Below are 27,481 nucleotides of genomic sequence, written 5' to 3'. Positions count from 1 at the left end.
ATGAGTGCGATAGTTCCACTTTTATTATTGCATTATAAAGATGCCTACATTCCCAATATGCAATATTTTCAAACTTTTGTAAAAGGATAGATAATAAGAGTAAATAAAGAATCAGATTTGCATTAAAAAGGAAATGAGATGATCTAAAATATACCTCTTTACATTCATCTATCAAGTAAAACATTAAATCTTCCACTCTTCCTTCTGCTTCTCCCCAAAATATTATCCCCATGGGAGAAAACACATGCGGGTTTAATTCATTTTCCATTTATTGCAAATTGAAACTTTGATTTAGATCTTAGCAATCCTTCAACTTATTACAAGTCTAAAATGTGTATCACCAACAGCGGAATATAATTGTTCACACAAAAATTCCGCTATATTCTTCGCTCTCTATTCCTTGGCACGTTAGAATAACTGAAGAAGGCTACAGAATATTCCCTCATTACAGGTTCCTCTTTCTCACAATCTTGAAAAGAAATATTTCTGACTTTCCTCTTCTAACTGGATTGGATAAAAATTCCTTACATTCTATAACTGATGTTCAAAATACTGATGCCTAAAAAAACCTTCACTTTTCTGACCAGTCCAGCTTTAAAACCATGGGATTAAAATACTGGCTCCTAAGTAATAATGGTTCTACATGCCTTTAAAGGGTTGTGTTTTTTTTCTTTTTTTTTTGGGGGGGGGTATACATTTGAAGAATATATAATAAGGTTCTATTATAGAACTAAGTGTTTCAAAGCTGTTTTAAATTCAGTGGGAATACCCACAATATATAGCATTAGAGATCATGAGCAGAAAGCTAAAATCACTACAAGCTATTTGCTATGTTTTTTTTCTCTTCTTAGCATGTGAGCCTCCCCTATCTTCTCTCAGATCCCACTAACATAACCGTTCTTAGGACAGTGCAGAAGAGCTTTAAACACAGGCTGATAAGTATCCTCTTTTAACATGAAGGCACAATGGATAATCTGCTAACAACTGAACTATGATCTGCCATATTCACAGAGGAAGTATTCAGCAACCAACCTGTCACAAATGCTTACTGTTTCAGTAACCAACTCACCAAAGGACTACACTTTATAAAATATACTACAAACTCTGGCACACAGAATCACAGAATCCCAACAACTGTAATTAAATGCAAAACTACTACAAAAAGAAAACAGATTCGGTGAATTAAAAAGCTTTACATTCTTCTTTGCATCTTAAATAACAAAATCAAAGCAAGGAGTTTGGAAATAGATGTTAAATATGTAAAACAGAAAATCAGTGCAAAATCACAAAATTATGAGTTGATTTTCAATTAAATGGCATACATAAAAACAATTATTTTATATAATTACAAAATATTTTGCATTTAAGGAAAAATTTTACATGCAGCTAAGAAGAAATCATAATTGTCTGCAAGAGATGCTTTGATATGCGATTGTATCTAATACCAGTCAGACAATTTCTGTTTGTTTTAAATACTGCAACTGATGTCAATAGAGCTGCACCAGAGTCACAATGCTGTGACAGAGAAGAAATCAATTTCCAATATTTTAAATATGAGGATCTCACATTTTTAAAAGTGACAGGATCAAAAATGCATGATGAGGCAAACAGGGCAAAAATGAAAATCCCCGAGAAAGAACAGTTAGATTATTCTCATATTTGCCACATAGTCTGCCACAAGTTCTTAGCATTCTTGATGTTGGCATGCCTGCTCAGGCAGACATTTCCTTCTCCATCAGATTTAGGGGGGTTGTTTTTCAAACTTCATTACTTAACGACAAATAATGTCTCCACATACACAGATGGCCAGATGAGCATGGTTTACTCAGTACTTATTTCTAATGAAAAACAATGAGGTGGTTGGCGACAGCCAACATGGCTTCACTACAGGGAAATCATGCCTGACCAATTTGGTGGCCTTCTACGATGGGGCTATGGAACTGATGGACAGGGTAGAGCAGTTGATGTCATCTACCAGGGCTTGTGCAAAGCATTCAACACTGTCTCTCATGACATCCTTGTCTCTAAATTTGAGAGACATCAATTTGATAGATGGACCACTTGGTGGATAAAGAACTGGCTGGATTGCTGCACGCAAAGAGTTGTGGTCAACAGCTCATAGACATTTATGAAATGTACATTTATGATATTTTCCTTTTTTTATAGCTGAGCAGATTACAGAAATCACCACATACTGAAATGTTCACAGAAGCATCAGTTGACAAACTGAAGAAATATAGGCATTTTAGATAGCATAACAACATACAAGATATTTAAAGATGTGTTATAATCACTCTATATCCAGAATATAAAAAAACAGAGCACAATACTGAAACCCAGCACCTTTTACTGAGCACCATGACTGCATGCAACACGTGAAGTGTATTTTATATTGCTATAAATTACTGAGATTAAACCTTGACAAAACTGGGGTTAACAACTATTTTCTGAAAACTGTATCAGTCTCTCTTTACCTCAAGTTACCTTTCTCCTCTGAGAAGTGACATCTCTAACCTGGGGGTCTGTATCGCTTTATCTTGCAGTCACCTAGATTGCTAAAATGGGAAAATATATAAAATACATATATTTTTTGGGGGGAAGTTATCCTGTATTTATGTTTTCTGACATACCATAGTAAACAGTGGATTCCCTCAACATATTGCCTAAGAAGGAAAAACTGGCAGCTGCTAATGACAGACTGTGATTAAAATAGAGAACAATTTTGTTGAATATTGAATTTATTCTGCCTCAAAATAGGAAGTAGAAAATGCTTTACTTAAGTAAACAGCAGCATATACAGGGAAGTAATAATGTATATTGAATAACCTTCTTAATTATTACATGTCATGGTAAAACACAGCAGATATTCCTATGTATTCTACAGGTGCCCTATACTGGGGAGCCCATCTCACTTCTCCAGAAATGGCAGATACCCATTAGAGCCACAAAGTGCTGGGCTGCCTTAAAGCTATGGGCTCCTTATGAAAACATAAACTTCTCCAAAATTTAAACATAGATTTTGAAAATAAATAGACAAAATTACACTATTTCTCATTAAAATGTTCTCTGTTCTCATCAATCTCACTTCTATTATATCTGGAGTGAAGTGAATATTCTCCCTCTCTCCTGTCTTCCTGTACACAGTTAATACCTGAGTTAAGTTTTCATGTTTCTAATTTCCCATTTGATATATGTGACACCTTCCTAAAACTTACTTGACTTGTCTGACATGCTTGCCAGGTATGAGCACTTCTGCCAGGACAGATTTTTTTTTTAAATTATTCTTACTTTTGAGGAAATTTATAGATTTTCATACACCTTAACATGTGAATATGGTTTTTGGCCATACAGGGTGAAAATCGCTTTAAAAACCTGATAGCATGTCAAAAAAACAAGATTAAGAGAACTGTAAGGGTTTCCCAATGAAGTTGTGAATGCTCCATCCCTGGCGGTGTTCAAGGCCAGGTTGGACAGAGCTTTAGGTGGCATGGTTTGGTGTGAGGTGTCCCTGCCCATGGCAGGGGGGTTGGAACTACATGATTTTAAGGTCCTTTCCAACCCTAACTATTCTATGATTCTATTATTCAGAAATCCACATGGCATTATTTCTTTTTAAAGAATATGAATGCCAGTTCTGAATATAAATAGATTTACTAGTTGCAAAGTAAAAGGACACAGAAGTGTCAGGAAACTTACTCTGTACTTCAGATGGGTTATTTCGGTTTTCCTATGGCTGTAAAGAGTCAATAAACCCACGAACTCTAATTGCATCATACTGGTTTTCAATTGCTTTCCTTTCAATCCTACAGATAGTTAGATAACAGTTTTAAGGAAGCTGTAACACCTCAGTGTACAGACACCTGTCAGCACAAATATGCAATGTACTTTCCCATTCCAGAAAATACCATTCACATCCTTCTAACCCTTTCTATGAAAAACTAGAAGTTAACCACCAATTCAGCAACAAATTTCAACACTAAATGAAAATAAAAACCTTACAAATCATTACACATCTGCCTAATAAGGTTAAAAATATTTTTCAAGTGTACATTTTAGAGATAGTTGCATCTTAGTAATACACACTTGAGGGAAAACCAGTTCTGTTTACATTGTGAAGGGCAAGAATACATTTTATATAACAAAATACTATTACTAAGGGGAAACTACTTTTTCAGGGCATGTTGAGCAGTATGTTACATCTAAGATGATTGGGAGACTCATGGACTGACAGAAAGATACTTTTAACGACAAAACTGAACTAAAATTAGGAAATAGATGCTAACACACTTTAAATGACCTCTACACATTACTGACTACCTACCAGGCTTGTAGTTTAGGAGAAGAGTATGCAGATAACAAAGTTACAGACAGAAATGCTTAGCATTTACTACATCAAAACTAACACTTTTTACTCCACTGTTGGCTGTATTAAATATTCCTTAAAACTATACCACAATAAACTACCTGAAAATGACAACAAAGCTAATGTTCCCATTACTCCACAATAAATACATATCCAAGTACATAAACATAAATCCTCACATCCCAGCACAAACAGGAGATGTTGACGAGCCTTGTATGAAAATCATTAGACTTTTACAAAGCATATTTACAGAATTAGATTATTTCTTTGTATCTGATTTTACAGTCAGTTCAATTAAATATTCTTCAAGAGATATGTGAGAATTGATGTCTTGTGTATCTTAAAAGTTACTTGGAGATACACAGAAGTATGCATGCATGTATTTCAACTATCTCAAATATGTGATGGCAAGGAAGTTTTAAGTTACTCTCTTTAAAATTTTACTACCATGGCTCCAACTTCAGCTTTGACTCTGCTCCCATGAGTTCTTTCATCTTCCACTAACAGGCTAGAAACAGATCACAGATTTTATGAAATGCAGTGTGTTCTACAAAACATATACATTTCAAACAAGGTCCTGCCACTGTAAGATGACAGAACATGCAAATATCCTTCCAGACTACAGCCAGGAAGTAAATGTGGGTACTACGGGTAGACCTTTGTATGTGGGGCTTGCACAAAGAAGACACTGAAGATTTGTCAGCAGGAAGTATGCAGCTGATTGCTGATGGTCAGCTGCCTGCTGCTGGTGCAATGTGCAGCACCCAGACTGAGTGGGCAGAGGAAGACAAGATTCAGTAGGTGCGTCTTGATCCCCTTAGGTTATGTCATGTGACAGGAGCACCTGGAGGAACTGGGGGCAGATGAAAGCTGGCAGCTGTGGGATGCCTGGAGTGCTCCAGGGCTGCTAAACAGGGATTACAAACATGTTAGCTCAGTAGCAGAATTAAAGCCCCCCCCCAGCTCCCAAAGGGATAAGGAGGAGAATCAAAAGAATGTAACTCCCATGGGTTGAGATAAGAACAGTCCAGTAACAAAGGCAGAATACAAAACTACTACAACTACCACTAATAATAGTGATAAGGGAAATAACAAGGGAAGAGAATACAATTGCTCACCACCTGCTGACCAATACCCAACCCAACCCAAGCAGTGATCTGGGCCTTCCAGGTAACTCCCCCCCCCCCCCCCCCCCCCCCCCCCCAGTTTAAATACTGGTCATGATGTGCTGTGGTATAGAATACCCCTTTGGCTAGTTTGGGTCAGGTGTCCTGTCTCTGCTTCCTCCTAGCTTCCCCTCCTCCCTGGCAGAGCATGAGACTGAGAAAGTCCTTGATCTGAGTAAACATTACTTAGCAACAACTAAAAACATCAGCATTATCAGCATTGTTCCCAGACTAAAGTCGAAAACAGCACTGCTCCAGCTACTAAGAAGGAGAAAAATGACTGCTACTGCTGAACCCAGGACAGGGTAAGAAACCAATGTGCATACAGAGGATGGGGAAAAATTTGCCCTGCAGGCTGAAACCTAATTACACCTTGACCTTTCCTTGCAAGCTTCTATAGAGTAGAGCAGGCTGGACTAAGGGACAAAACAGCTAAATAATAACTTAGAATATCGTCCAAGCAACCTCCTCAGTTTCTGATAAGCTGACACAGCTGATATTTGCTGCCCTCTACTTATTAAATAGGCAATCATATTCTGAAGTCTAAAGTGCTACTATTTTGCCAGATCAGCAGCGAAGTAAATCTGTCGCAGTATTCAGATACAAGAGTTATGTGATTTTTCCACATTTACGGCTTGCTCCAAATGAAAATATCTCTTCTCTGGCACACACCGTCCCCTTTCCATTCCTCCCTCACCCTTTCCTCATTTCTGGCTGTGCCAACATGACAAACTAAGCACAAGGTTGTTTCTACCTAAGGAAAACAGATATTTAGACAACATACCACTAAGGCAGAAGAGGAACTGGGAATTCAGTCTTGACATCTTCCTTGTGCAAATTGATATGATATATATATACATATATATGTATATATATGTATATATTTAGATGCATAAAAAGAATTTTTTTAAAAAGGAAGTACCATTGCATGCATTTCTCACTGCCTCTCCTGGAACCTCTGGATACAATTGTCATTGTCCCATTTTGTTTCACATTAGCTCCCATTCTCAAAGATATGCAGCCTCATTTATCTGTGCTTATAAACACCACACATACAAAGACTCACAATTCTGACATGGCTCTTTGTGAGGTAGCTCAACACGTCAGTACAATACTAATGATCCTTTTCACACAATGCATTTAAATTTGTATGTAACTAGTGAAGGAGTAAACAAAGTTCTAAGACTTTGGTTTTTAGATAGTGTCGTGGTTTAAACCCAGCCACACAGCTAGTTCACTGACTCTCCCCTTTCCTCCCCCAACTCTTGGAGAGTTGGGGAGGAGAATCAAAACAATATAGCTCCCATGGGTTGAGATAAGAACAGTTTAATAACGAAGGTATAACACAAATCACTACTGCTACTACCAATAATAATAATAATGATAAAGGAAATAACAAGTGAAGAGAATGCAACACCTCACCAGCCGCTGACTGATAACTCACCCCACCCCAACAATCCCTCAGAGTACTAGCCCCTCCGGGTAACTCTCAGGTACATCCTGGGCATGACGTGCTATTGGATGGAATACCTCTTTGGCTAGCTTAGGTTAGGTGTCCTGTCTCTCCTTTCTCCTGGCCTCCCCTCCTCCCTGGCAGAGCATGAGGCTCAGAAAGTCCTTGGCCAGAGTAAACATTTGAGCAGTATGTCCTGGTTTGAGCAGTAGCAGTCATTTTTCTCCTTCTTGGTAGCTGGTGCAGTGCTGTGTTTTGACTTCTGGGCTGGGAACAGTTGCTTGATAGCGAGCATGTTTTGAGTTACTGCTCGGGTGTTTTTTGTTCAAGGCCTTTTTCTGAGCTCATGCTCTGCCAGGGAGGAGGGGAAGCTAGGAGGAAGGAGAGGCAGGACACCTGACCCAGGCTAGCCAAAGAGGTATTCCATACCATAGCACGTCATGCCCAGGATGTAACCGGGAGAGACCCGGAAGGGCTGGAGCTCTGGGGGGGAATGGAGGAGGTATCGGTCGGTGCTCAGTCGGGCAGGGTGGGGTTAGTTATGGGTCGGTGGCTGGTGAGGTGTTGTATTCTCTTCGCTTGTTGTTTGCTTTATCATTATTATCTGTAGTAGTAGTAGCTGGAGTGATTTGTGTTATACCTTAGCAATTAAACCGTTCTTATCTCAACCCGTGGGGGCCACATTCTTTGGATTCTCCTTCCTAACTCTCCGACAGTTGGGGGAGCAAGGGGGGGAGTGAGTGAGCGAACTGTGCGGATTTGGTTTAAACCACAACAAGTATCTAAAAATATAGGTGCTATCAGCACTGTTCCCAGCCCGAAAGTCAAAACACAGCGCTGCACCAGCTACCAAGAAGGTGAAAAAATGACTGCTACTGCTGAACCCAGGACAGATAGCAAGTATAAATAAATATTAAAAGCGTTCTTTATATTATAAAGATGTATCAAGTATAAAAATAGTTTCCTACTTAAGAAGGGTTGTGTATTTAGCTCATCTATCAGTAAAACAGCATTTGCTTTTAGAATGCTAAAAATAACAGTTTTAATCAGTCACAAAAAAAAGCATTCTTGTTAACCAAATAAGAGCTAGGCAGCATATATACACTAAAATCATGCATCACTGTGGAATTCCACCAACATGATTATGCAGAAGGAAATTAATATGTTGGACAGGATTGGATTTAATTTAGATTTCTGCAAGACTAATGAAGTAATCTTGGGTTACAGAAAAGACCAAAACCAAAACCTAGCCATTGACTCAATTATATACATTTCACCCAAGCAGGAATAAACCAATTTGACTTAGTTGGAAAATATTATGGCCATTCCTTTGATCCCATGGCATTTTCCCATCAGTTACATGGTTTTCTGACTCCTTCTACTGCAAGGGTAACACCAGAACTTCATCTTCAGCCAAACAACTGCCATCAGTGAGATTTACATGAAAGTATTCTGACTGATAAGAGACAGGACCACTTCTCTCTGAAATGCAAGTTTAATGCTGACATTTGAAGTCACTACAACACCTTTTAACTTCAGAAAAAACTTATACTCTAAAACCAAATCCATGTCAGTATTGCATGGGCTTTAGACAGTACCAGAACAGTCTAAGAGCTTTTCTGAAGTATTTTTCTGGGTACAAAAAACAGACCTGTGGTAAAGGGACAGTAAAAACAAAGTGACTCTGTTATCTAACCTTTCACATGTATTGACAAAAATGCTTTCATTCATTCTGCATCACAGTTATACCTTTGGTAAGCTGATGCAGAAAACTATCTATGGAATAACTCGGTTCTGAGGAATCATTATTGCCTAAATGTTTGGGAAGTATTTAAACACAATTTAAACTGGATTTATGGCAGTTTGGTTTAAACAGTATGCAGAGTGGTTGGAAGACTGGCTAATAATAATATTCACCTTACCAAATTAATTTTTAAATATGTTCAAAGGACACAGTAATCTCCCTTTACATTTTCTTGATGACACCAATAAGCAAGAATCACAGAATTACAGAATCCCAAGGGTTGGAAGGAACCTCGAAAGATCATCTAGTCCAAGCGCCCTGCAAGAGCAGGGAAACTTACAGAACATCACACAGGAACTTGTCCAGGCGGGCCTTGAATATCTCCAACGTAGGAGACTCCACAACCCCCCTGGGCAACCTGTTCCAGTGCTCTGTCACTCTTACAGTAAAGAAGTTCTTCCTGATGTTAACATGGAACCTCCTATGCTCCAGTTTATGCCCATTGCCCCTTGTCCTACCACTGGATATCACTGAAAAAAGCCTAGCTCCATCATCCTGACACCCACCTTTTACATATTTGTAAACACTGATGAGGTCACCCCTCAGTCTCCTCCAAGCTAAAGAGACCCAGCTCCCTCAGCCACTCCTCATAAGGGAGGTGTTCCACTCCTTTAATCATATTTGTGGCTCTGCGCTGGACTCTTTCAAGCAATTCCCTGTCCTTCTTGAACTGAGGGGCCCAGAACTGGATACAATATTCCAGATGCGGCCTCACCAAGGCAGAGTAGAGGGGGAGGAGAACCTCTCTTGCCCTACTAACCATACCCTTTCTAATGCACCCTAGGATGCCATTTGCCTTCTTGGCCACAAGGGCACATTGCTGGCTCATGGTTATCCTCCTATCCACTGATTCAGAGAAAACTCCAGGAACAAACTTGCCAACAAAGTTTTCAAGCTGACAAGCAGGTATTCTTTATTGCAGCGCCGGGAGACACAGGGGATAACTCCTCCTAACGTGTGTCTCTCTATTGCTACACAAGCCATCCTTACATAGTCCCTGGGCATACATACATATTCATGAGTCTACGTATGGATTACATCATTTTCCAGAAAGCTCCCCCTATGCGTACAGAATTGTGGTGGTGGTCTCTGAGGGTCGTTTACTTCTTCCAACAATCTTCATCACTTCTGGCAGCCTTTGAAGCACGCGCAGTAGATGCTTATACCAGTTTAATTGGTTCGCTAGCACCAGAGACATAATAATCCCTCTATCCTCCTACTTATCAGTTAGTTTACCCGCAGCCTATCCCGGACACCTGCTATTCCCAGATACTCCTTATCCCTGTGTCCTGTTTTTCTAGACTGTTTTTCTTAAGACCACATCAACTCTAACGATTTATCTTGTGCCAGTATGTTCTCTAGCTGTACTGTATTTTTTCTATGTATTATGCACCTCAGTAATTTTCCACTGCTACTGTTACAAAGCCATTGAACTTAACATTGCTTAAAACTAATTCTAAAGGTTTATAAATTCCATTTTGTGTTTTTGTGTTCCCCTTGTTTCAATTCCCCCCTTTTTCTGTCCTTTTGCAAATTCTTTTGCAACATTTTATATATTGCCATTACCATCAAAAGTCCTTTGAAATAATTTCCCATTTCTACTCAGTGCTTAATTTCATTCCTTTTCCAATCTTCATAATTTATCATAGATAGTTTACAACACCAGAGGGAACATTGTATCATATCACAAGTAATCAATATTAAAATAATTAACATCAATATTCTTGCAATCAGTTGCCTCAACCAGGAGAGATTAGGTAACCATGTAGTTAACTTTTTCCATATTTCTTCGAAACCATAGGAGGTGTCATCCACAGCCATCTCATGAAATATCTTAGTTTGTTTCCAAATTTCCTCCAGATATGTTTCAATTCTGCCACTTTGGTCTATGTAGGAACAACAGCTTTCATTGATTATGGAACAAACTCCTCCTTGTGATGCCAATAACATGTCTGGAGCCATTCGGTTTTATACCACTTTAGATAGGCTCATTATGTTTTGTTGTTCTGCCTGCATTATATCAATATCTTTACTTTCCATTTCCTCTATGGTTGCTGAGATATTTACAATTGCTTTCTCTAATTCACTTACTCCCAAAGATGGAATTAGCCCTCTCACAAAACTATGAACTACAGTGTGCCGTTCAATAATAGGGTTAAACCTTTGCTTAATCCATTTAACGAAACTTCTAATCCGGGTTCCGGAAGGATACCTGTCGATAATAGTAAAATTGGGTATTACAGCACCTAAGGTGCCTGCCCCTTTCCAGTTGGGGGGGTAAACTCTTATAAGCATTTTCTCCACATAACCAATACCATCCTTTCCCTTTAGGAATGGGCCACCTCTAAACTACAATACCATCTATAATTTGAATGGTGGTCTACATCTGTGGCATTTAAGCAAGTATAGTCTCCTACCCTGGTTCCTGGTGTAATACATCTTTGTGCACAGGTGTAATATTTATTGCCTGGAATAGGATTAACTATTCAAAATTTTAACCTTTCGTTTGAATACAAACTGCTAGTGTTCACCCACAGATTTGTCCATGAAACAGTGTTAGGAATTGGAACTCCAATTAATGGGAGTTCCAGGCTTTCTCCTGATTTAGGCAACTGTGCACACACTCAACAGTCACTACGATTAAAAACTTCAATAATATTTTGCATTAATTTCAGGTATAAATTCTGGTCTCAAGCTTGTGCACCAGTTATTATATGAGTCCAAATTATGACCGACGCAATTTCATACGTAAGGGTCCCGAAGGTTCCATCTGCCATGTCTTCTCTGGCTGTGGTGCTTTCTTTATTCTTGAATAATGTATCCAAGCAGGTTGTTGCTTTATCTTCACTGCTGTAAAGGTGGTCAGTAATATCTGGTACAGTCCACTCCAGTTCTCTTGTAGAGGATCTCCTGAAAAATTCTTAACATAAACCCAGTCTCCAGATCTGAAAGGGTGAATCGGATAATCCAAACCTCTTGCTCTTGTCCCTGCTACTCTCTTATTTATCTCTTCCAATTCTTTTCCCAGATTGACCAAAAACTGTCGGAGATAGCCTTCCCCCACTTCCTGCAGACTTTCTCCTTTAACTTGGGACTTTTATGGTCTTTCATATAAAATTACAAATGGGCTAACCTCTTCTTTCGACCGAGGTTTAGTTCGAATTCTTAATAGAGCCAGTGGTAAACCTTGGTACCAATATATTTTTCCTAATTTGTTGTTTGATCAGATGGTTCATCTTTTCTACGTGCCCACTGGCCTGAGGCCTGTATGGAACATGTACTTGCCAATCAATTTACAATTTTTGCTAATTTCTTGTAACAATTTTGCACTAAACTGCAAACCTCGGTTGGAAGAAATTGCCGCTGGTACTCCAAAGCAAGGTATTATCTCATTAAATAATGTTTTAATCACTTGTCTTGCATTATTTATCCTACAAGGGAATGCTTCTGGCCAGCCAGAAAAAGTATCTGTTAACATCAACAAATATCGATAACCCCCTTTTCTTGATAATTCAGAAAAATCTATTTGCCACTGCTGTCCCAGGAAAATTCCTCTTACAATTGTCCCAATTTGATTTCTATTTTCAGTTTTATGCTTATTCTTAAGACATAGCTGACATTGTTTTGTCACTGATTGAACTGTGGTGTATAGATTTCTTCCTACAATTTGTTTGCCTAAATATTTATATAAAGAGTTGCTACCCCAATGACTTTTATTATGTTCTCCCTGAACTAACTTCCAGAGTTGGTTATAGAAGATTACAATTCGCCCATCAGGTATCTGAACCCAATCCTCTTTATTTTCCTGTCGTTTTAGATCCTGAATCAATTTTCTATCCTCTTTTGAATACCTAGGTTTAGATTTTTCAATTGTTAGTTTGCCATCACGGATTAAGGACATGATTTGTGATTGTTCAACTGCTCGTTAGGCTTCAGAATTGGCCAAATTATTTCCAATTTCCTGATCAGAGTCACCTTGTTGATGTCCTTTACAGTACATAACAGCTACTTCTTCAGGTAGCTGAACAGCCTCCAGTAATTGTAGAATTTCTGCAACATGTTTGTTCAAAAGTCCTCATTCTTTTCAGATATCACCATGTACATAATCAGTCCAAATATTTATCCTTTTGTCTTTAGCCAATTCCAGGGCTCTCATTAATGCTATTATTTCTGCCTTCTGGGCAGAGGTGTTCGAGGGAAAGGTTTAGCCCCTGTTACCTGTGAAGTGGTGTTAATGGCATATCCTGCCTTTCGTTTACCATTCTTCATGAAGCTACTACCATCAGTAAACCAAGAATCAGCATCTTCCAGAGGTTTTTCTTTCAAGTCTGGTCGGCTCAAATATACAGTCTCTATGGTGGCCAAGCAGTCTTGTGTTAGTGGTTCTGTCGATTGTTCCTGCAAAAGGATGCTGGATTGACAACCTTAGTGACCACACTTTCTATATCATCTTGTTCCACAAGGGTGGCCAGAACACCGTAATCATGGATCCAAAGTCTGCACCATCCAGTCATTCCCAGGAATGTCCAGAGCTCCTTGCCAGTTGATGGTCGTGGAGTCTGACAGATGGCTTCTTTTCTAGAAGCTCCAAGTTCTCTCTGTCTTCCTGTTATTTCATATCCTAGGTAGGAAACTAGGGTTGGGATTAGTTGGGCCTTTTGTCTGGATACCCAATAACCATTCAGTCCCAGAAAAGTTAATTCCACTGTCCACTGGATACATTCTTTCTTTATTTCTGTAGCAATTAATAGGTCATCCACATATTGTAACAGAGTCCCCGTCTGAGCAGGTGGCTTTCATGATCCTAGTTCTCGTGCTGATTTCCAGAAATTGCTGGACTGTTTTAAACCCTTTAGGTAATACCGTCCAAGTTAATTGAGTTTCCCTTCCTGTGTCAGTATTTTCCCATTCAAAAGCAAATAAATTTTGGCTTTCTTTGGCCAATGGTAAGCAAAAGAAAGCATCCTTTAAATCCAAGATGGCAAAACATTTCTGATTATTATTCAATTTAGTCAATAATTCATACAAATTAGCTACTACTGGACAAATATCCTCTGCAGTTTTGTTGACTGCTCTGAGATCTTGAATCAATCTACAACTTTTATCATCCTATTTCTTTACTGTCCAGAATATTATATTCCAATTCATTCAATTAATAATATATATTTTAAAATTTATCAATGACTCTTTTTTTTTAAATTCCCTTTGATCATCTAATTTTCAGGGATATTGTTTTATTCTAATTGGGCAGGCCCCCCTTTTTATTTCCACTTTAACAGGCAAAGCATTTTTCACCTTACCTGGAATTTCAGATGCCCATACTCCCAGATATACCTGATTAAGGATTTCTTCTATTTCAGGGAGGTCCTCCTGTTTGCTTTTCTGTTGAATTAAAGATAAACTCAAAACTGCAATTAATTGTTTGTTTTTAACTCTAAATTCCATTCTGCCTTCTTTAAATGTTGCTTCTCACCCTAAGAAATATTTTAGAGAATTTGGCATGCATAAAAATTTATGCATTCCTTTTTTTTTCCCAATTTGTACTTTAAGGGTTTCAGAAAGAATGCCTCGGGTTGTTTGTGGGTTTTGTTTTTTTTTCCTCTTTTTCTTGGTGGCCAGTAGCTCTAACATCTGTAACAAATTCTTTTCTCTCAGATTTAACACCGAATAAGTTGCTCCTCTATCCACTAAAATTCCACTTTATTTCCTCTAGTTCCTACTTTTAATTTAACCAGTGGATCTGCTAGGATAGATTCCCCAGGTCCCTGTCAGTCTGGTTCCAATTCAGTCGCTGGAGCCACACCATGGCACTACCCCCCCCAAGGGCAGTCTCACTTCCAGCGTCCGAACTCTCCCCCCCAGTTTCAAAGCAACCACCACAGCCGTGGCTATAGCACGACCCAGCTTTTTCTTTTCTACTCGTTCCCGATTCCTATATGCTCTCCATGCTTCCTCCTGTCCACATTTATTCAACAGCCCCTCAGTCCCGTCCGTGCACATGTCTGTTCCCACTTGTTTGCCTCCCACAGCACCCATCCCACGCTCAAACACAGGAGCTGCGTGAGCTCCCCCCTCCTTTCCCCCTTGGTTTTCCTTTTTTTTTTTTCCCTCACAGTTGCTCACCCTGCTCTGCAGGGGCTGCAGATGCCTCTGCAACAGCACTGCTGGTTTAACCCTTTCTGAACTTGGAATGTGCATCTGCTGCTTGGTGCCAGTGACAGTGATCTCTCGCTCCTTACGAATATCAGAGAGGAGAGATGCAGAGGGTGCTCCTCGGAGGTACCTGTGATAGATAATTTTACAGCCTATCTTCCTGATTACTGTTTTTTAACTTTAAACATCTTTCCCCAGTATCACAGGCTGAACAACATCTCTCCATCTTAACTTTCAGTTTTTCCCTGTCCTTTTCCAAAGCCAAAATTAAGGGATCTGGCGGAGCCATATTAATTTTGCATTGCGTCTGTCACTCCACGTGGTCTCTTAAAGTGAAGAACATATCGGCATACATTACTTCATGCCATTTTCCTTGCAGCCTCAAAACAACATTAATTGTAACAATGTATTATCGTTCAGGTTCCATTTTTAGGCCATTTTTCCTGATCTGCCAAAGTATACAAAGGCCACCATCGGTTGCAAAATTTTTCAAAACAGTTTGACAACATTTTCTTATTTACCGAGCCCCCAGGAGACCCTCCCAGTTCTTTCCAGTGTGCCAAAATGCACCCTAAAGGACTCTTTTGCATGATCTCTTCACTCTGCTGATTTTCCATTATCAATCTCTCACTCACACACACACGGGATCCCACAGACACACTCCACACAGTTACAACACTTGAAACAGACAGAGACTAAAATTCTATCAAACAAACCACAGTTAATAACACAGTTATAATATCCTGTCACCAATAACAAAATCACAAGACCAAAATCCTTAATGTCACAAGCCACAACAAGATCCAAAACCATTTCCACGAGACACCCCCTGCATCTTGAAGGACCCAAACCACAAGAAGCCCCCTGCTTCTTGAGGGTGTATACCAGTAAAATCCAAAACCTTTTCTACAAGACTCCCACTGCGTCTTGCACAACCCAAACCATAAGAAGCCCCCTGCTTCTTGTGGGTGTATACCAAACGGACGCTAGCAGCCGGGTATACACCTTTACGTACAAGATTTCTTATCTCGATTTACAGAAGGCTTCCAAACCTTGCGTACGCTTACCAAACCAACCCAATTACCAATGCAGTCTTTATGCAAGATGCCCCCTGCACCTTACAGACTATACAAAAGAAAATAATACCTTTCATGAAGATGGTCCTTGTCTGCTGCCGCAGTGATCCGAATGAGTCAAGGGGTCCCTCCGGGAAAAATTCCCGAGGGCCCTAGGGAGCCCTGTCCTCAGCGGGTCCTGCAGCCGAGCAGAGAGGGTCCCATCTGGGTCGCCAAATTGATTCAGAGAAAACTCCAGGAACAAACTTGCCAACAAAGTTTTCAAGCTGACAAGCAGGTATTCTTTATTGCGGCACCGGGAGACACGGGGGATAACTCCTCCTAATGTGTGTCTCTCTATTGCTACACAAGCCATCCTTATATAGTCCCTGGGCATACATACATATTCATGAGTCTACGTATGGATTACATCATTTTCCAGAAAGCTCCCCACATGCGTACAGAATTGTGGTGGTGGTCTCTGAGGGTCGTTTACTTCTTCCAACAATCTTCATCACTTCTGGCAGCCTTTGAAGCACGCGCAGTAGATGCTTATACCAGTTTAATTGGTTTGCTAGCACCAGAGACATAATAATCCCTCTATCCTCCTACTTATCAGTTAGTTTACCCGCAGCCTCTCCCGGACACCTGCTATTCCCAGATACTCCTTATCCCTGTGTCCTGTTTTTCTAGACTGTTTTTCTTAAGACCACATCAACTATAACGATTTATCTTGTGCCAGTATGTTCTCTAGCTGTACTGTATTTTTTCTATGTATTATGCACCTCAGTAATTTTCCACTGCTACTGTTACAAAGCCATTGAACTTAAAATTGCTTAAAACTAATTCTAAAGGTTTATAAATTCCATTTTGTGATTTTGTGTTCCCCTTGTTTCACTACCAGGACCCCCAGGTCCCTTTCCCCTTCACTACTTTCCAGCAGGTCAACCCCAACCTGTACTGGTACATGGGGTTGTTCTTCCCCAGATGCAAGACTCTACACTTGCCCTTGCTGAATTTCATCAAGTTTCTCCCTGCCCTACTCTCCAGCCTGTCCAGGTCTCGCTGAATGGCAACACAGCCTTCTGGTGTGTCAGCCACTCCTCCCAATTTAGTGTCAACAGCGAACTTGCTGAGGGTACACTCGGTTCCCTCATCCAGGTCGTTGATGAAAATATTAAACATCACTGGTCCCAGCACCGACCCCTGAGGGACTCCACTGGTCACAGACCTCCAGCTAGATTCTGCCCCATTGACCACAACTCTCTGCCTTCTTCCTCTCACCAGTTCTTGATCCACCTCGCTATCTGACCATCAAGACCACCCTTCCTTAGCTTATCTATGAGGATGCTGTGGGAGACAGTATCAAATGCCTTACTGAAATCAAGAAAAAACGCATCTACTGCTCTACCATCATCCCTCCACCTAGTCACTTCCTCATAGAGGGCTGTAAGGTTGGTCAAACATTACTTCCCCCTCATAAAACCATGCTGGCTGTTCTTAATAACCCCCTCATCCTTGATATGCCTAGAGATAGAGTCAAGAATAAGTTGTTCCATCACCTTTCCAGGGACAGAGGTAAGTCTGACTGGTCTATAATTACCCGGGTTCTCCTTCTTGCCCTTCTTATAGACTGGTGTGACATTTGCCATCCTAGAATCCTCAGGCACCTCACCCGTTTCCCACAGCTTACCAAAGATGATGGAGAGTGGCCTAGCAATGACCTCCGCCAGCTCCCTCAGCACCCGTGGGTGCATTCCATCTGGACCCATCGATTTATAGATGTCCAGATTGCATAGCTGATCCCTAACCCAATCCTCATCTACCAAAGCAAACTCCTCCTTTATCCTGACTCCTTCTGGGGCTATAGGAATCTGGGGGCCTGGGGAGAGTCTGCAGGAGTAAAGACACTGGCAAAGAAGGCATTCAGCACCTCTGCCTTCTTTATATCCTCTGTCTCCAGGACACCCACCTCATTCAGCAGTGGGCCTATATTGCCTCTTGTGTTAGTTTTATTTGCTATGTCTTTGAAGAAGCCCTTTCTATTGTCCTCAACCCGAAGGGCACATCTTAATGGTGTACGTTCTGAATTTAATTTTTTTTTTCTTTATAAATTAGCAAGAAAACCAAAGTGCTACAGAATGGAAGACCCCAAAATATCCATAAAGGAGAATGATTTGGAACAAAGCTAGTCTTTCTTTCCTCTTCGTACTTGTATTGGTTCCTTTATTTTGCATTCCAAGACAACGCTTTCTTGAGTTCTTTCAATATTGTGACAAGTTTTTTTTTAAAAAATATTTAAAAGACTTTCTTAATTATTTTAAATTACTTAATTTGGTATTTCACTTCCTCCCTCTGACTTTCTTCTTCATTAAGTATCCTGGACTATATTCTCTTTATAAGAATGGTTACATCTGCTTAAAGATGACATAAATGTGCATCCATTTCTACCTGGCACAGAACCAGTTTTGAAGAGGATGGTTCCAGGCTGCTTGGTTAGCAAAAGGAAATCAGTAGTGTCGCTGTTCAAACACAGGCTTGCTGCAAAGTCTGAAACATTATTTACTGACAGAATGTAATAATGAAATGAATGTAATAATGAAATTATCAACTGCTTTGCTGATATGAAAAAAAAACACTGACAATCATATGATTAAGCAAGTAACAAAAGCTAAAACCTGCAGGTTTCTTGGATGCCCCCGTCTTTAGATTTTTAAAATACTCTCTAATAGCCACTTTAATACAGGCCAGAAGAATATCTGAGCAACAAAGGTTTTCAAACCTCCAAGACACAGAAATCACAGAAACACACCTTCAAATCCAGCTTATTATCAAATCTGACAGTGCTACATTCATCAGCTTACACAAAAACTGGAAGAAGTCCCGTTTCTGAGCTACGGGTCACATGCACATTTAAGAGTAGCCCAGGTGGCAGTGAATTTTTGAAACTTTTACATTTTTGTAGGAGTTGATTCAAAACCTTTAATTTCAAATAACAAAGCCATGACAAAGACACTCTAATTGACTTTTATATTACAAAATTCGGGTGTTGCTTTTTTTTTATCTTTGGTTTGAGCATTTGTTTTTAATTTAAATTTATTATTTATTTGTTATTTTGGCAGTGCCAGTACAATTTGAGACATCAGCATATAATTGTTTGTCCTGGGTTCATCTGTAGCAGTCACTTCTCTCAGTCTTAGCAGCTGCTGCAGTGCTGCGATTTTGAAATGCTCATAGCATGGGGAACAAACAAGAGGAATTAGAGATGAGGGCACATCTACGGGGCCATGATATAACAGGCATCACAGAAACATGGTGGGATGGCTCCTTTGAATGGAGTGCTGGAATGGAAGTTTACAGGCTCTTTAGAAAAGACAGGCCTGGTAGGAGGGGAGGGGGAGTTGCCCTTTATGTTAGGGATAGGCTTATGTTAGTGGATCAGGGTTAAGGGGAAATCGGTGATGGGACACATTACAGTGGGGATCTGTTACAGACCGCCTGATCAAGAAGAACCTGTGGATGAAGAACTCTACAGACAAATAGGAAAAGCCTCACACTCGCAGGCCCTTGTTCTCATGGGGGACTTCAACCACCCTGACATCTGTTGGACAGACAGTACAGCCTGGCACAAGCAATCCAGGATGTTTCTCAATTGTCTGGAAGACAACTTCCTTCTGCAAGCAAAAGAAGAGCCGACAAGGAGAGGTGCCGTGCTTGATCTCATGATCACCAACAGGGAAGGGCTCGTTGGAAATGTGATGCTCCAGGGAAGTCTTGGGTGCAGTGATCATGAGATGGTCGAATTCGAGGTCCTCAAGACAGTGAGAAGAGCGTGCAGTAAGCTCACTGCCCTGGACTTCAAGAGAGCAGACTTTGGCCTCTTCGGGAACCTGCTTAGCAAGGTTCCAAGGGATACAGCCCTAGAGGGCAGGGGGGCCCAAGACTCTTGGTTAATACTCAAGGATCACCTGCTACAAGCTCAGGAGTGTTGCATCCCGACTAGAAGGAAGTGCAGCAGGAGGGCCAGGAGACCCCCTTGGATGGATAAGGAGCTGCTGAGAAAAAATCACAGGAAAAAAGAGGCTTATAAAAGGTGGAAGTAAGGACAGGCGGCCTGGGATGAATACAGGGATGTTGTCAGGGTAGTTAGGGACCAAGTTAGGAAAGCTAAGGCCCAGTTAGAATTAAACTTGGCAAGGGATGTTAAAGATAACAGGAAGGGATTTTATAGGTATGTAGAAACTAAAAATAAGGCTAGGGACAACATAGGTCCCCTCCGGAAGCTTTCAGGAGAACTGGCTCCACAGGATTTGGAGAAGGCTGATGTTCTGAATGGCTTCTTTGCCTTGGTCTTCACTGGCAAAGGCTCTGGCCGTACCACCCAAGTCTTGGAAGGCAGACATAGGGAATGTGAGAATTAAGACCTTGGGACCACTGTACAAGAGGATCTGGTTCGAGACCATCTTAAGAACTTGAATGTACACAAGTCCATGGGACCTGATGAAATCCATCCGCGGGTCCTGAAGGAGTTGGCGAATGAAGTTGCAAAGCCACTGTCCATCATATTTGAAAAATCATGGAAGTCAGGTGAAGTTCCCGAAAACTGGAAAAAGGGAAATATAACCCTCATTTTCAAGAAGGGGAAAATGGATGACCCGGGGAATTACAGACCCCTCAGTCTCATCTCTGTGCTTGGCAAAATCTTGGAGCAGATTCTCCTGGAAGGCATGCTAAGGCACATGAAAAACAACAAGGTGCTTGGTGACAGCCAGCACGGCTTCACTAAGGAAAATCCTGCCTGACCTATTTGGTGGCCTTCTGTAATGGGGCTACGGAAATGATGGACGGGGTGGAGCAGTTGATGTCATCTATCTGGAGATGTCATGTCAGGCTGGAGGCCAGTAACGAGTGGTGTCCTTCAGGGATTGGTGTTAGGACTGGTCTTTTTTAACATCCTTGTTGGTGACGTGGACAGTGGGATTGAGTGAGCTCTCAGCAAGTTTGCCAATGACACTAAGCTGTGTGGTTCGGTTGATATGCTGTAGGGAAGGAATGCCATCCAGAGGGACCTTGACACGCTTGGGAGGTGTGGGCTGATGATAACCTCATGAAGTTTAACCATGACAAGTGTAAGGTCCTACACCTGGGTGGGAGCAATCCCAGGCACAGCTACAGGTTGGGTAAAAAGGAAATTCAGTGCAACCTTGCAGAGAAGGACTTGAGGATATTGGTCGATGAGAAAATGAACATGAGCCATCAGTGTGCCCTTGCAGCCCAGAAAGCCAACCGTATCCTGGGCTGCATCAAAAGGAACGTGACCAGCAGGTCGAAGGAGGTGATCCTGCCCCTCCAGTCTGCCTGACCAATTTGGTGGCCTTCTATGACGGGGCTACAAAAGTGATGGACAGGGGTGGAGCAGTTGACGTCATCTACCTGGACTTGTGCAAAGCGGTCGACAGTGTCCCACATGACATCCTTGTCTCTAAATTGGAGTGTCATCAATTTGATAGGTGGACCACTCAGTGGATAAAGAACTGGCTGGATGGTCGCACTGAAAGAGTTGTGGTCAACAGTTCAGTGTCCGGCTGGAGACCGGTAACGAGTGGTGTCCCTCAGGGATTGGTGTTGGGACCAGTCTTGTTTAATATTTTTGTCGCTGACATGGACAGTGGGATTGAGTGTGCCCTCAGCAAGTTTGCCGATGACACCAAGCTGTGTGGTTCTGTTGATATGCTAGAGGGAAGGAATGTCATTCAGAGGGACCTTGACATGCTTGGGAGGTGGGCTGATGCCAACCTCATTAAGTTTAACCATGACAAGTGCAAGGTCCTACACCTGGGTGGGAGCAATCCCAGGCACAGCTACAGGTTGGGCAAAAAGGAAATTCAGTGCTGCCCTGCTGAGAAGGACTTCGAGGTGTTGGTCAATGAGAAAATGAACACGAACCAGCAGTGTGCACTCACAGCCCAGAAAGCCAACCATATCCAGGGCTGCATCAAGAGGAGCGTGACCAGCAGGTCAAAGGAGGTGATCCTGCTCCTCTACTCTGCTCTCGTGAGACCTCACTTGGTGTACTGCGTGCAGTTCTGGTGCCCTCAACATAAAAAGGACATGGAACTGTTGGAACAAGTCCAGAGGAGGGCCACGAGGATGATCAGGGGTCTGGAGCACATCCCATATGAAGACAGGCTGAGAAAGTTGGGGCTGTTCAGCCTGGAGAAGAGAAGGCTGCGTGGAGACCTCTTAGCAGCCTTCCAGTATCTGAAGGGGGCCTATAGGGATGCTGGGGAGGGACTATTCATTAGGGACTATAGTGATAGGACAAGGGGTAATGGGTTGAAACTTAAACAGCAGAGGTTTAGACTGGATATAAGGAAGAATTTCTTTACTGTTAGGGTGGTGAGGTACTGGAATGGGTTGCCCAGGGAGGTTGTGAATGCTCCATCCCTGGCAGTGTTCATATCCAGGTTGGATGAAGCCTTGGGTGATATGGTTTAGTGTGCGGTGTCCCTGCCCATGGCAGGGAGGGTGGAACTAGATGATCTTAAGGTTCTTTCCAACCCTAATTATTCTATGATTCTATGATTACACTGGTGTTTTTAGTTGTTGCTAAGGAATGTTTACTCTGACTAAGGACTTTCTGAGTCTCATGCTCTCCCAGGGAGGAGGGGAAGCTAGGAGGAAGCAGAGACAGGACACCTGATCCAAACTAACCAAAGAGGTATTCTATACCAGAACATGTCTAGCCCAGTATACAAACTGGGTGCAGTTACTGGGAAGGGCTAGGTCACTGTTTGGGTCAGTCTGGGTATCAGTCGGCAGGTGGTGAGCTGTTCCATTCTCTTCCCTTGTTATTTCCCTTATCATTATTATTGGTGGTACAGTAGTGGTTTTGTGTTATATCTTAGTTACTGGACTCTTTTTATCTCAGCCCGTGGGAGTTACATTCTTTCGATTCTCCTCCCCATGCCTCTGGGAGCAGGGGAAGGAAGGGGGGGAGTGCGCGAGCAGCTGCATGGCTCTAGGTTGCTGGCTGGGCTTAAACCATGGCATTATTATTCAAATAGAGAAAAAAGTATTAACAATATTAAATGAAAATCTTGCCAGTCTCACATCCCCACTCGCCTTTGCAAAAGTTAATTCAAAATAATGTTTTTATTAAATATATTTGAATATTTCATGTGAAAGTCTCTAGACTAGTTGAAGAGAGAGCTTTAGAACACTAATTACTAAAACCAGAGACATGCTTATATTTCTCATGGTTTCAAACAGGTAGAATGAATTTCAGCTTCAGAGAGAGGCATGGTGCTAGCAAGTTATACACTTTCATTAGAAGGGTGGGAAAAAGGTAGGGCTACTATATAAAACAGTGGAGTGCAGCACTCACACAGAAAACCTTGTATTTATTCTGCATTTACTCAAACATGTTATCATACCCAGGAACACTGCTATTTTAAAATCACCCCTGTTTGATCTAAGCATTTTTAATTAGGTTACCATCAAAATATTTTCTACCTCTTCACTAATACCACTATTACCGTTACTCAGAATACACTTCATACACTTTCTTTCATTCACATGGCGGCACAGCGTCATTCCCTCTAGTGGGTAAGAAACACAGCTTATATGGACAATCTGAATTTTCATACAAGGTAGAAGCACTCTTGAAGCTACACCAAAAGCAACTACACTGGCTGAAGTGCCAGACTTCCACCAGAGCTACAAAGAGAACTACTCTGACTGGAAAATGTGAGTTTAGTAGCCCTATTTTTAATTTGATTTCCTCAAGTTTCCAATGGCTGAAAAGGAACTACCATAAATGCAAATATTGTGGCAGCAAGAAATTCATTAATTTCTACCTTGCTTTCACTTCCAAGCAGTGTGGTAGTTTTAGTTCTCAACTCAACAGCAAGTTTTGTCTGCCAACAATTATTTTCACAAATCTGATTCTTCGTTTGCATACACTGGCTACATACTAAACTCAAGTGGTATTAAAAACACTGTCTTTTCCTGCCAAATAACTTATTTCATTTGAATACTTGCTTCACAAACCCAACTCTGTAAACACTAAGGCATGGTCTAATTTTACAATAACTCATTTCAGCAAATCTTACTAAATAATCGCATAATAAAAAAAAGACAAATTTCACCATGTACTTGGAATTTTTTTTTATTGATATATATATAAGATCTTGTCATGGTTTAAACCAAGTCCCCCAACTCCCGGAGAGATAGGAAGGAAAATCCAAAGAATGTAGCCCCCATGGGTAGAGATAAGAACGGTTTAATTGCTAAACCATAACACAATAATAATGATACAGCCAATAACAAGCGAAAAGAATACAACACCCCACCAGCCACCGACCCATAACTCACTCCACCCTGCCCGGCCGAGCACCGCGTGCTCCCTCCTCCATTTTCCTCCAGCGCTCCACCCTTCCAGCTCTCTCTCTCCCAGTTGCATCCTGGGCATCACGTGCTATGATATGGAATACCTCATTGGCTAGCCTGGGTCAGGTGTCCTGTCTCTCCTTCCTCCCGGCCTCCCCTCCTCCACCCAGCTGAAGCACGTGCTCAGAAAAGTCCCTGAACAAAAACCCCCTCAAAACATGCTCACTATCAAGCAACTGTTCCCAGCCCAGAAGTCAAAACACAGCACTACACCAGCTACAAGGAGAAAAATGACTGCTACGGCTGAACCCATGACAGATCTGTATAGCTAACAGAACTGTAGAATATTGCCAACAGGGAAACAAGACAGGAAGAACAGGTGAATACAAAAGAACTTGTTATATCCATTTTTCTGTATATATTACCTTCTAATGTATGATTATTACATCCTGGTGCATATATCTAAAGAAGTTGGCTAAAAATAATCATTAGTTTGCTGCAAATGATGTTGCATTTTTTTTTAATAGGAATGGCTATCAACTGATAGATATTTTACTCTAATTGATTTAAGTTACAATCCAATCCTAAACCATGAGATTCCTTAAGCAAAGGACAATAACTCTCATCTACAGAAAATTAAGATACTCGGTAGTTCACAAACTGTTATTCTTAAAATAACATATAAAAACTTCATCTGAAATTATTTGATAATTTTTAGATTATTGTAACTTAGACTGATGAGTAGTCCAGTGAATCACACTGTAGAGAAAATATCTGGTGACTACATTACTTGAAAGACTATTAACAGAACCAAATTGTTAAGTAGCACATTTCTAAGAAAGTGACATTTTACAAAAAGACAAAGACATATATTTTTCCACCAAAATCTAGTGTTGCTGTCATCAACAACCCAACAAAAGCTACATCTACCTAAAATGGAAATGGAAACGTAATGTATGGAAATAATCTCTTAAAAAATCTCCTTAGGCTTCACATGTATTAATGTATTAGTTTGCAAACATTAAGATCAAAGGCAAAGCAACAAATACATTTTAAAAAGTTTTTTAGTCAGATTTTTATTAGCAATATACAAGTAGCAAGGCATAAAAAATTAATATGTTTAAGTTCTGAAATGTCAAGTGTAATGATCTCTAGTTCTGCTTACCTCCTTTGCTTTTTGTTTCAGTCTGGCTTGCTCTGGGTCTTCTTGCCTTGAGCGACTCTACATGTTTTAAAAAATGGGGAAAAAATGTTAACAGATAGTTTAAGAACCCTTCCTCTGTTGCAGTAAGTTTAAAAATAGCAAAGAAAGAGGAACAGGATACAAGGTATCAAAGATGGGATGCTTAAACTCATAGAAGTGTAATTTCAAATCTGTAGAAATTACCCGAAAGACTGTTAAATATTTAGATGTAAATAAAATCTACCCTAGATTTAAATTAAAGAAAAACAAAACAGAAAACCCAAACAAACACCGAAAAAGCAATATGTTTTTGTCGATGCTAAAGTTTCCCATACAGGTTTAGGTTTCAATAATTTAATACAAACAAATTCAAGAGCAGAAGCGACACCCTTTCCATTATCTGAACTTTTTTATTTAAACTCCTTACAGTCACTTACTTTAAAATGATCTACTGTTTTCAACTAAGCTTTTATTCAGCTGTTGGTAGAGAATGTGGAGAGAACAGTTGTAAAGTCACCCTTAATATGAGTCATTAAAAACTCATATTAAAGATGTTACTATCCATATGAGCTTACTTTGAGTACAGCATCATCATCATGGCTTGACTTCACAAACAAAGATTTGGGAAGGGCTTTACCCACGCTTACTACAAGTGCGCTGATGACTAAAGAGGCCAACGTGGGATAGGCAAATCCAGTTGCAAAAAGCACAGTGAAAGGTCTCCTTGGGTGGTATAGGTGGGGTGCGACTCTTTCTATGTTGTCTTTTCTCCTCGAGACTAATTCTGCGTGAGTTCTCAAAGGAGACAATGGCACTATGGAGCGACCAATGTCCTGAACTGCCTGCATGCAGGGTTGGGTCTGCTCCTTCCAGTGCACCTTATCACGTGCCATTTCACCCCTCACCTGTTGCTACAGGGCTTTGCAAGTGTGGGTAAACCCTTGGGGCCTGCATGGTGGGTTTTTTAGGTGAGGCACAGTGTGCATGGAACTGGCCCCACCCTTTACACCTGAGGTTTATCTGTCCTCAGGTCATAGGTTTGATTAGAGTATCCTTCTCTTAGATGGATGGCCTTACAGAGCTAAATGAGCTCCATCTGTCCAGGTTTGAAGTTAGAGTTGTCCTTCTAGGATGGTTGCCCGAAGGCTGGTCAGCCCATCCTGCCCATGGACACACTTTGACCCTTCAGTTGAGACCTGTCTTGCATGGGAAACCCTACCAGAGGCATATGCCACCACCAGCATAGCTCCCAACCTCACAAGGGCACGCAAGCTCTTTCCCCACGACAAGGGGGTGTCCATGAAAGAGGAGTACAGCATACAAATATGCTTAAACTCATTCATGCACTACTAATAATATTAATGTAATTTTTTTAATTGAAGAAATATTGTCAAATGGCAACTTTAATATTTTCCTTCAAAACCAAGAACAATAGCTCTAAAATGGCATTCAGAATAACTACTAAATTATATTAACAATCCATAACAGTACATATCTTGGGATACAGACTGTATTACAACCATATGTTAAAACTATTAAATTCTTATTTATGCTCACTAGGAATACTCAAATAGATGGAATTCAAAACTCAAGATGTAGATAATATATACATTATACTTTTCAATGTCATGATTGGTCAGTATTCAGAAAAGGTTGCATGAAAATTTGTAAGGTGACACAGTAAAACTTGTGACATATACAGAAAACTGTTGCTTCCAATACCTGAAACATGTAATTGTTTTATTTTGGTATTTCTTTAGGATTTCAAGTAATCATTTACACAACTCCTAAAGGAATAAGAATCTCTATGCCCTTTCCCATCTTTTTCTGCCTCTTTCTATGCTGAAGACAAATCTGAAACTTGAAAGAATATTAGCTTGTAAACTTATTTTTTTCCCTGCTGTTTATTTTTT

General features: G+C 40.6%; 1 protein-coding gene across 1 annotated transcript in view; it reads right to left on the bottom strand.

Moving 5' to 3' along the window:
* The window catches only part of LOC117438186 (transcription initiation factor TFIID subunit 4-like), a 274,292-nt gene that overhangs the window by 93,601 nt on the left and 153,210 nt on the right, over nt 1-27,481 (bottom strand). Inside the window, exon 13 of the mRNA XM_034073658.1 lies at nt 25,551-25,607. Coding sequence (XP_033929549.1) covers nt 25,551-25,607 — 57 coding nt within the window. The remainder of the gene's footprint in view (nt 1-25,550; nt 25,608-27,481) is intronic.

Source organism: Melopsittacus undulatus, assembly GCF_012275295.1.
Source record: "Melopsittacus undulatus isolate bMelUnd1 chromosome W unlocalized genomic scaffold, bMelUnd1.mat.Z SUPER_W_unloc_1, whole genome shotgun sequence".
In the NCBI taxonomy this organism is placed as follows: Eukaryota; Metazoa; Chordata; class Aves; order Psittaciformes; family Psittaculidae; genus Melopsittacus; species Melopsittacus undulatus.
Note: the sequence above shows the minus strand (reverse complement) of the source record. Positions and strands in the feature narration are given on the sequence as shown.